The sequence below is a fragment of the Spinacia oleracea genome, chromosome 4 (assembly GCF_020520425.1).
Source record: "Spinacia oleracea cultivar Varoflay chromosome 4, BTI_SOV_V1, whole genome shotgun sequence".
NCBI lineage: Eukaryota > Viridiplantae > Streptophyta > Magnoliopsida > Caryophyllales > Amaranthaceae > Spinacia > Spinacia oleracea.
In genome coordinates, this window is record NC_079490.1 from 135,997,303 (window position 1) to 136,008,528 (window position 11,226).

Sequence of the window (11,226 nt, forward strand, 5' to 3'; positions counted from 1 at the left end):
GGGCACCAAAGATGGTGCCATATGGTGTCAATTCAAATGCCTTGGATGAGCTATGTGATGCTGGAAGTGACAGATCACGACCCCTATCATGAATGCGGTGCCCACCGTTCACCAAGCTTTCGGCCTTTCGGGTCTCAGCATCATCAAATCGTGCTTCCTTTCGAACCCATGCCAAAGAGTTCATACTCCGATCGCCTCCACCTGCAAAACAATTTGAAACATGCGCTTTTTCCGAGGAGTTATTAGAGTTAGTATGAGTCAATTCAGTGTTAAAATAATCATTAGAAACATTGACACCAAAACATGACTCCTCTACCATAGGGCTCTTAGCAACATTGGTGAAATTGAAAGTAACCTTGTCATCCCCCACATTCAAGGTCAGCTTGCCATTTTTGACATCTATGATTGCCCCCGCAGTGTGTAGGAAAGGTCGACCTAAAATAATAGGAATCTGCCTGTCCTCTTCCATGTCCAGCACAACAAAATCAACAGGAATAAAAAATTTACCTACTCTAACAGGCACATCTTCTAAAACACCTAAGGGGTATTTTACAGATCTATCAGCCATTTGCAGAGTTATGTTGGTAACTTTTAAATCACCCATGTTCAACTTAGTACATACAGACAGGGGCATGACACTAACATTGGCACCTAAATCACATAAGGCTTTGTCAATAAAAAGGTTACCAATATTACACGGGATAGAGAAACTCCCGGGGTCCTTCAACTTGGGTGGAGACTTATTTTGTAGTAAGGCACTGCACTCTTCAGTGAATGCAACAGTCTCCACCTCACTAAATGCTCTCTTCCTAGTCAAGATGTCTTTCATGTATTTAGCATATGCAGGTACTTGAGTAATTAATTCAGGGAAAGGGACTGTTACCTACAGATTCTTTACCACTTCTAAGAACTTACCAAACTGCTTGTCTAGCTTGTTCTTTAGCTGAAGGTGAGGGAAGGGAAGTTTGATAGGTGGAACTTGTATCTCAACTTTCTTCTCAACCCTTGTGCTAGCCTCCTTCTCCTTGACCACTTTCTCACCTTCCTCTGGCACAGCACCACTGACAGGTACTTCAGCCTCTTCTTCAATAATCATAGGCGGCCCATCATACTCATATCCACTCCGCAAAGTGACAGCATTTACAGACTCTCTGGTCACAGGCTGTGAAGGGAGTTGACCTTTGGGTCTCTCTGCAAGAGTAGTAGCCATTTGTGCCAACTGTTTATCCATGATCTTGTTATGAGCAGTGAGGGCATCGATTTTGGCATCCTTTTCGCTCAGAGATCTCTGCAATTCCAACATCATATTCCTCATCTCTACAAGCATGGGATCAGGTTGTGTGGGTTGAGGTTGTGGAGGAAAACCAGGTGGTCCACTAGGCTGCGGGTTGTAGTTACTCCGCGGTTGGTATGACTGTTGTGGTGGCGGTTGGTACTGTTGTTGTGGTGGTGGAAGGTGTTGAATCTGATGGGGGTTCTGGACATTAGTACTCCTATATGATAGTAGGGGGTTGTTTTTATACCCCTCATTGTAAGAGTTGGAGTACGGATTGTTCTGCTTGTAGGACTGGAATGCATTGCATTGTTCGATAGAGCTCCGGCATTCCTGTGCATAATGGCCTTGCATCCCACAACTATTACAGACATTGGAAGATTGGGCACTCATTGCAGCGACACTAGCATGTTGGGTGGATTGGGAGGATGCGATCTGTATATTATCTAACTTGTGATGTAGGGCAGTTAGCTGAGCAGTAAGCTGTTCAATAGAATTCATCTCATGCTTAACACCCCGGTCGGCAAAACCTCTAGGATTCCCATATTGGGCACTATGGATGGCCATCTCCTCAATCACCTCCAAAGCTCTAGGCACCTCCAGTTGCATAAATCTCCCACTGGCAGCTGAATCTAAAAGACACCTAGACTCATTACCCAGACCATTATAGAACTGCTGAACCAGGAACCAGTCATCCAAACCATGGTGTGGGAACTCTCTTTGCAGGTCCTTGAATCTCTCCCAAACCTCGAACAAACTCTCATCTGCTTGTTGAGAGATACCTAATATCTGACCCCTTAGACAAGCTGTCTTCTCAGGTGGGAAATATTTAACATAGAACGCAAGGGCCAAGGAATTCCAATCGGTGATTTTCATAGCTGCGCGGTTGAGACTGTTAATCCATAGCTTTGCCTTCCCACTCAATGAAAATGGAAAGAGTATCTCCATAGTCTGCTCCGGTGTTAAATTTTTCTGCTTAATGGTGGCACAATACTGAATGAAAGACTGAATATGGAGATTATGATCTTCCCCCTTTTCCCCACCAAATTGGTGTCTCTCGATCATGTTTATCAGCTGGGGTTCGATCTTGAAATTCTCGACCGCGATGGAAGGCATGATTGCCTTGGGAAGCATAGACAGACTTGGTTTAGAATAGTCTGTAAGCCTTGGCACAAGTGGGGATGGCGGTGGTGGTGCTTGGTCACCCATCTCTGAATCTGTATGGAATAGATTGCTAATCAGATAGTCGGATTCAGAGTCAGAATGGTCTCTCAACTGTTCAACGAATCTACGTCGTCTACGGAAGGTCCGTTCAGGTTCAGGATCGAACGAAGTTAGATCGCTGGTATGGACAGTCCTGGGCATAAACAAACAAAAACTAGAAAACAGTCGTGAGATCCGATCTCAAGGAACGGGAGTCCCTTGAGAAGTAACAAACAATAATCTAGAAAAACAATTAATAACAGAAAATAAAACCGTTTCCCCGGCAACAGCGCCAAAATTTGACAGGCTAAAGTCGTATCACCTAATCAAAGATAAACCTAAAATCACTAGCTAGGTAGCAAGGGAAGTCAGGATCGTATCCACAGGGAAACATTGTTCTTTCCACAATCAAAAGACAAATCTAGACTACTGGTAACAAGAATTGGATTGGTTTGTGTATTAAACTAAAGCAAATAATCTAGCCGGAAATTAACAATATTAAGGGAATCTAGGGCAGCAGTTCACCATAAATACAGATCGGGATTGGAAAACGGACAATAACAATCAATTAACAATCATAACTAGGAAAACATGCATCTCTCGAATCTTATGAATTCCTTAGGATAGAACAACTAGCGGGCTCTCGCTACGTACTAGAAATAATTCATATCTAATAGCCACAGACCAAAAACATCAGATTTATACCTCTCGGCGCATAATCTAAGGTTAATCAAACTCAAATCAAAATAGTCCGGCCGAACAGAATTGACGAGCAATAAGAATAAGCTATAGAAATTATAATCAATCAATCAATAATCAAGTCCACATATAATCCCAATCATGCATTCATGGATCCCCTAAACCCTAGAAATTAAACTACTCACTCATGATAATAAATAACAACGCAATTAACATAATGGAAAACATGATTAAAGCAATGAATTAAATTAGAGCAAGAAATAATACCGAATTAAAGGACAATGGAATAATAAAGCTTGAATCTTTGATTAAAATTAAAACTAAGTGTTTGGAGAAAATAGAGAGAACTAAAATAGACTAAGTAATTAGAAAACTAGATAAAAGATGTCACTAAAAATATAAGGGGCTAGTATTTATAGTTTGCCCAAAATAGAGCCCAAAATCGGAAATAAAAACTCGCGAAATACGCTGGAGGTTGGCGTCGCCCGATCGGGCGATGTGCTCGATAGTCGGCCCGATCGGGCGAAATTCTGCCCGATCGGGCGGTTGCAAAATGCGGATAGTCGGCCCAGAATGACCGCCCGATCGGGCGCGTGTTGAAACTGCACGATCCTCTATCTTCAAAACGTCATATCTCCTTCGTTATTCGTCGGAATTAGGCGAGTGACCACTTGTTGGAAAGATATTGAAGTCTAAAATCCAACCCAATTGAAATTACATCATTTGGAGTTGTATAACTTGAGTTATTCTTAAAATAGTGGAAATTACATCATTTTTGTACTCCTTCGTTATTCGCTTTGCTTCAAAACTCTTCAAACTTAATGTTTGTGATCTCGAAAGTACATAATCTCTTGTATTGATTCAAATGAGTAGGAAATGCACAAAAATATGCTAATTCCTACAGTGATGAACCTGAAACTACAAACACACTACAAGGAGCACATTAGTACTAAAAATCGCTCCAAAGAGCTCATTTGAGATCAAAAAGTACTAAGGGACGGGGGTAAAAACTCTATATAAAACACACATATCATGAACCAATCTGGCCAACTTATTTTTTCCAAGATTTATGGTGGATATGGCATTGTCAAAACTGCTACGTGTTTGAGTGAAGTGAGAAAATTCCACCTGACTGGGGTGCTTTCCTCCAAGTGCATTTCGATGAGACTAGGCACAGCTTGGCTACACGCGTTGATAACACATGTAGCTCTACAAGAAGGGAAGAACTTTTTATAGCATGGAATACACCTCCAACAGGTTGGTACTCACTAAACATGGATGGAGAGGCAAAAGGTTCTTCTGGACCAGCTGGATGGGGAGCTATCATTCGTGACTCTAGGTGCGTTTTGGTGTCTTCCTTGGTAGCAAACTTTGGGCACTGTAACACATTTAGAGCCGAGGTAAAGGCACTCATTCGAGGCTTGGAGCTAGTAAGAAGTCTACACATAAGTAAAGTGTGTATTCAAATTGACAATCTCGCCTGGCTACAAGCTCTTCGAAGTACTGCTGCTAGAACGGGTGAATGTGCCCACCTTATTGACTACTGTCGAGTGATGGTTAACAAAGATGACAGGGAAACCAAGGTCATCCATGTCTATCGAGAAGGAAATCGTGTTGCCGATTGGCTCACCAACCACAGGGTGGCTCAACCTCACAAGATCATCATCTTTGAGGATATTCCTTTAGCTCTTAATATTTTGTTAGACGAGGACATTCAAGGCGTGGCTCTACCATGTTTCATTCCTCCTTAGTTTCCTTGTTTATTTTGATTTCTGTTTTACAGCTTGTTTGGTATTTGTTTTTCCTTCTTTTGGGGGCTTTTTCCCTCCGTTAACATTAAAAAAAACAATGCATGGATAGGAAATGTTTAATGAATTTCCATCAATTGATTCCCAATCAATATCTCATCCATTTTTCCCCAATTCTCACTCCCATATACCAAATGCCCCCACGAGAATGGTGTTAATTGGCATACTAAAAATTGATTTGCCCATCACTCCTAGAAACAATTTTTCGTGCTCTACTTATCTCAAGGGGTGTGTCAAAATCGGTGATTTTCTTTTGTTTTCTTAACCTTGGTTTGGTTTGTTGAATTGTCCACTGTCTTTTTTGTTTCTGTTTACCTCCCTTGTGTCGTGTCACGACCAGGCCCCTTCAAGTGCCATATTTTATACTTGTACAAAGTATTTATCCTAGTGAAAAAGATGGTACGACCCCTAACAATAAATCACGGTAATAAGTGAAATTTGTCTTAGTTATGAAAACATGACATTACATGATTGCATCTGAATTTGGACGTGTCTATGTTGAAATTTACAGCGTAACAAGTACCTGGCGGGTTGGGTTATGTGTCAGATATATCTACCCCAAAAAGCATAGTGATTGGCATGAGGTATGACCAACAACCATCTTTAGACCATGAACTCATTTTCTTTATCTGGAATAAGGGTTTTCTCATGACCATCTGTAAACCACCACTACCGTTGATCAAATTCGTCACCACATGTACAAGCTACTATTACTACATATGAAGTCCCATTTAGCTATGTTTCTTTGAGCTGAATTTTATTGTACTTAACTAAATTGAATTGAACTGAACTACTGAATTGAACTGAGCTGAACTGAATAATAACTAACAAATACAGTGTAACAAATAATAAATATTACGGTTTTTTCATGAAATGTCCCTGAGGTTTGCAAAAACGCACCAAATACCCTCGCGTCTTTTGAATCACATAATATACCCCTGAATATCCGTACTGTTCATGAGATGCACCTTGAGTTAACGGACGTTAGTCTGCCGTTAGTTGCATTTTACTATTTTGCCCTTAATTTTGTTATGGCGCCATTTGACTCTCACCCCTTTACAGAAACTCAAAAAAAAAAAAACTTCTCATCTTCTTCTCTTTCTCTCACCTCTCACATGTTCTTCTTCAAGCTTCAACTCTACTCGAAACCTAGTAATTCTGGGTAGATCTTCATTTTTCTTGTGAAATTTGCTGCGCACCTTAAAGGCGAGTTCGTGGGTGTGATTTTGGTTCATTCGCGACAAAAAAGGGAGAAAATTGAGGCGATTTACAGCGCGAGTTAGTGTCGAAGAGGAAGCGCCATTTTTGAAGTTGGATAATCTACTTCCAGGTAATAATCTCTTCGTCGTTGTATTTTTTTGCTTGTAAAGTAGTATTTTTTCGCGAAATGGATTAGGGTTAGGGTTTGTGAAATTGTCAGTTATTTTTTTGAAATTGCTCAAATCTGTTGTTAGTGTTAGTGTTTGTTTTTTCCTGGAAATGTATTGTTTATTGATGAACTTGATTATTCGATGTTGGTTATTGATCAATTGTGGTTGTTGGAATGAAATTTCATGTTTTTTTCTTTATTTTTTCCTTTAGGATGACTGTTATTTGGTTGTTACTGCATTATGGATCACATAGCTTTGGTATTAGAGTTACAGACATGGAAAAATATCATTTGTTGAAGTTGTTTCTAGATATGTTTGAGGAATCAGTTCAGCAAGATGTTTTTTTCCTAGTACCTTTACCTTGTTTATTGAGTCTCCTTGTGGTAAGGTTGAGATGAATGATGATAAGACCTTAAAGCTTCTGTGGGGATGGAATTGGGGTAAAGACACTGCTGAAATTTGGGTTTAGGGAATAAATAATCCAGGGTTGGTGTTTAGGACTTATGTTGCCACAATTGAGAATCATAGGAAGGAAAAAGAGAGGAAGCTTAAGGAGACAAAAGAGGAACCATTGAGGGCTCAAAGAGAGGAGGAAGAGGAAATGAGGAAAAAACAGGAAAGAGGGGGAAATACAGGAACAAATGGAGTTCACTGTGGCTATGGAGGTCCATGTGGTTGATTGTGAGGACTTGACCAAAGAGTATGTGAGAATCATTAGCAAAGATGATGTTGATGAAGTGTTTTCAGGTGGCTCTCAACCACAACCAACACAAGATTTCCCACCCCCAAAAGCAAAATCATGTTGCTTTTAAGTCAAAAGCCAAGGCTAAGCCCAAAAAGGAGGCCATCTACATTAGCTAAACCCCCACCACCACAGAAAGAACCCACCCCACCACCACAACAACCCACCAAACAACTCACCCCACCACCACAGAAAAAACTCCAACAACCCCCACAGAAACAACCCACCAAACAACTCACCCCAACAACACAGAAATAACCCACCCCATCACCACTGAAACAACCCAAACAACCCACCCCACCACCACAGAAATAACCCAAATAACCCACCCCACCACCACAACAACCCACCCCACCACCACAATAGCATACCCCTCCACCACCACAACCCACTCCTCCACCACAGAACAACCAAAATGATGAGCCTAACCATCAAACACCACCTGATCAGGCTCAGCCAGTGAAAAAGAAAGGGGGCAAAGCTAGACCTAAGGGGTTTAGGGTTAATAAAGTGACTGCTAAGAAGGCTGGGACTTGGGTGCCCAAAGGGAAGGGCAAAGGGAGAAAGGGTACAGGAAGGTCTAAGACACCAAGGGTGTTTGCTGATGTTGGTGAGGTATTTTTAGAAGAGGGGAGTGAGGATTCAGATTATGAGGAATCAGAGTCTGAACTAGAGGATGTTATTCGAGATTGGATTGATTTTGATGTTGAGGATGAGGTTCTTCCTGATGATGTACCTGATTTGGGGTTTGAGGACTGTCTGGATGGTTATTCAAAGATGGATAAGGCCTATAAGAATGGTAAAATATATACTCATTAACCATATGGGTCCATTAAGTTAGAACCTTGGTTGATCTTTCCAGATAAGGCCACCTTTCTTGAAAAGTGTTGAGAAGTTACTTCATACAGTTGGGGTTTGGGCTTAGTGTTGAGAGGGCTGACAATAGGAGGTATACAGCAGTGTGTGTAGTAGAAACATGTGACTGGAGGATACATGTCAGTAGGTTGTTTGACAATGTTAGCTGGGCAATTAAGGTGATTAGTGGGTCCCAAAGAACTTGTGGGAGACTTGAAGAGAACCCAATAGTGACCTTTGAGTGGTTGTGTAAGCACATGTTGGGGGAAATAGAGGCTAATCCTGAGATTCTAGTGGAGACATTGAGGAAGTATGCACAGGAGAAGTTCTAGTTGATGGTGAAGAATAGGTTGATGTACAAGGTTAGGAGTATGGCCAAGGAGAAGCTATATGGTGGTTAGGCTGAAGCATATGAGTTGTTGCCTAGATATGCTGAGATGATTAAGCAAACTAACCCAGGGAGTTATGCATTGATAACATGGGGGACCAGTAGTGGGGATGTGAACCCTAAATCCAGAGCTTGCTTCTTCTCTTTTGCTGCACAATATAGAGGGTTTCTAAGGGGTTGTAGGCCTATAATTGGAATAGATGGGGCTCATTTAAGTGGTTTCTACAAGGGCATTCTACTCACAGCAGTTGGCATTGATGGGAACAATGAAATGTTTGTTCTGGCCTATGGGATAGTGGACACTGAGAGCTGTGATAGTTGGACCTACTTCATGAGATGCTTGAGGCAAATGTTTGAGCTGGAGGGTTGCAATAGTGATGATTGGAACTTCAACAGTGATAAGATGAAGGTATGTACTCATTTTTACTCTTCTTATTTTTATGCTTTATTATTCCTGAGTCGGACACTTGAACACGTACCCGAGTAACATTAATGTACATGTTTGTGTTCTGTGTAGGGATTTGAATTGGCAGTTAGAGAAACTTTTCCTAGAGCAACTAGGAGAGTTTGCTGCCAACACTTATATAGGAACTGTAAGAACAATGGCTTCAGTGGATCTGCATTCCACAAGTTATTTTGGATAGCTAATGATGCATACAATGAGTATGTGTATGGTAAGGAAATGGAGAAGATCACTAAGTATAATGCAAATGCAGCTGCATACTTGGACAGTTGCACTGAGCAGTGGTCTAGGCATAAGTTTGATCTACTGTTTGTTGTGATGACAATATAACAAACTTTGTGGAGTCATTCAATGCATGCACAAAGCCATTCAGAGACATGCATGTCTTCTCATTATTGGAAGGTATAACTCCTCAAATCACAGTCATGCATTCCCCTGTTTTGTGTTGTTTGTTTTTGTGTTGTGTTTAATGTTATTTCTGTTGGTGTACAACAATCAGAAGTTGTTGTATGCAGAGGTTAGGGCTAGATTTGAAAAGGCAGTTGACATGGAGGATGGTCAGCTCACTGCATATACAGTAAAAGAGTTGGAGGAAAGAATAGCTGAGTCCAGGTTATGTTATGCCACAGCCTGTGGAGGGGATGAATTTGAGGTTAGGGCTGGACATGTCAACTTCCCAATCAGGCTTGCAACAAGAAGTTGTGCCCGTGGGAAGTGGAAGATCTGTGGAATCCCCTGCAAGCATGCACTGAGGGAGATATATGACCAAAGGCTGGACCCCCATGATTATATCTCCCATGGTTCAAGGCTGCTGCATACAAACTCACCTATGCTGAACACATTCATCCCATGGCAGATCCAACTCAGTGGCCTGACTTTGGCCTCCCTACCATTCAACCTCCAATCATCAAAAGACCAGTTGGCAGACTTGCTAAGAAGAGAAAGAGAGGGGAAAATGAACCCAGGAAGGGGAAGAGGAACACCAATGTCAAATGTGGAAAGTGCAGAGAGTTTAGTCACAACTCAAGAACATGTAAGAGTGGAGGAACAAATGCCACTGTACCAAGCACTTCAAAGAGGGGTGCAGCAGGAGAAAGTACATCAAAGGGGGGACCAAACAAAAGGAAGAGGTCAAAGACAGCTGCTTGACAATCCTGAGAACATTTTTTTGTGAATTGTAGGTGCACAAAGTTAAACTAACTTGGTCAATTCAGTTAAGATCAGTTTTTGAAAACAGTTCAATGCTTAGACAACCTGTTTTTGTGCAGTTTCAGTGGTGTTTTTCCACTTAGAGATCATTTTTTAGAAACAGTGAAATGCTTAGAACACCTATTTTTGTGCAGTTTCAGTGTTGTTTGTCCACTTATAGATCAATTTTTGTAAAGCTAATATACTTTAACAAGTATTTATGGAACAAAGTCTCTCTTTATTTCATGATATTTGTTACAACTCTACTTCATTGATATCCAAAATCAGAAATGCAAACATTAATACACCAATTTTAATTGCAAAATTGATCTGCTGTTTCTGTTGGTTAATCTTCTTCTTCAATAGCTTCAACTCTTCATGCATTCCCCTGTTTTCATCAGCTTTGTTTCCCTTGCTCTGAACTTCCTCAAGTGTCTGATCAAGAAAACCTTTGCACCACTTGAAATTGTCACAAGGATCACACTTGTAGTAAAGTTTTTGCGGATTCTTTCTCGTTTCTGAGCTTCTAATGGAAAATCTTCTCCCGCAAGAGCAAATTTTATTTGGGACTCTAATACATGCTAAATTTGGGATGGAAGAAGATTCGGTTTTTGAATGAGAGCTCATGGCTAATTAGGAACACTTGTAGAGGGGAAAGTATGCAAGTGAAGTGAACACTAGTAGCATTTATAGGAGCAAGAACATAACGGCTATATTTTTTTCCCTAGGTTTAATCAAACTAGTTAAATTCAAATTCCTGCAAGTTGGGTATTTGGTGCAACCTTAGTTTCAAAATAGGTGTATATTGTGCAATAAGTTTGTGAATAGGGGTATTCTGTGAATTATAAACACGATTTAACGGAGGACTAATGGAAGGTCGGTTTAGGGGTATTTGGTGCAAACTTGGGAAAAAATAGGGGTATATTATGTGATTCAAACGACGCGAGGGTATTTGGTGCGTTTTTGTAAACCTCAGGGGCATTTCATGAAAAAACCGTAAATATTACCTCCGCTCCTTAAAGTTCTTTACACTTACTATTTGCACGGATTTCAATGCAATATTTAACCACTATTATATCCAATTCCGCATGTGAAAAATTATAAAACTTGATATTCTGCTAATACATACCAAGACTAATCTAACAAGATCTTACATGATAACGTTTTGATAATATAGAGATTTACGGTCAAAGTTTTCGTACTTTCACTACTACATTTCAAATCTAATGCAACACCC

The 11,226-nt window shown here is 40.7% G+C and overlaps 1 protein-coding gene and 1 non-coding gene across 2 annotated transcripts; one reads left to right on the forward strand and one right to left on the reverse strand.

The window, feature by feature from the left end:
* The first annotated feature begins 1,970 nt into the window (after nt 1-1,970).
* LOC130460344 (small nucleolar RNA R71) lies at nt 1,971-2,077 on the forward strand. The gene has a single exon (XR_008920238.1). It is a non-coding gene; the product is annotated as a small nucleolar RNA R71 (small nucleolar RNA).
* An 8,167-nt stretch (nt 2,078-10,244) lies between these two features.
* Nucleotides 10,245-10,616, reverse strand: LOC130471927 (uncharacterized). Its single transcript, XM_056842284.1, has one exon. The coding sequence runs from the start codon at nt 10,614-10,616 to the stop codon at nt 10,245-10,247; it is 372 nt and encodes a 123-aa protein (XP_056698262.1).
* Nucleotides 10,617-11,226: the final 610 nt, after the last annotated feature.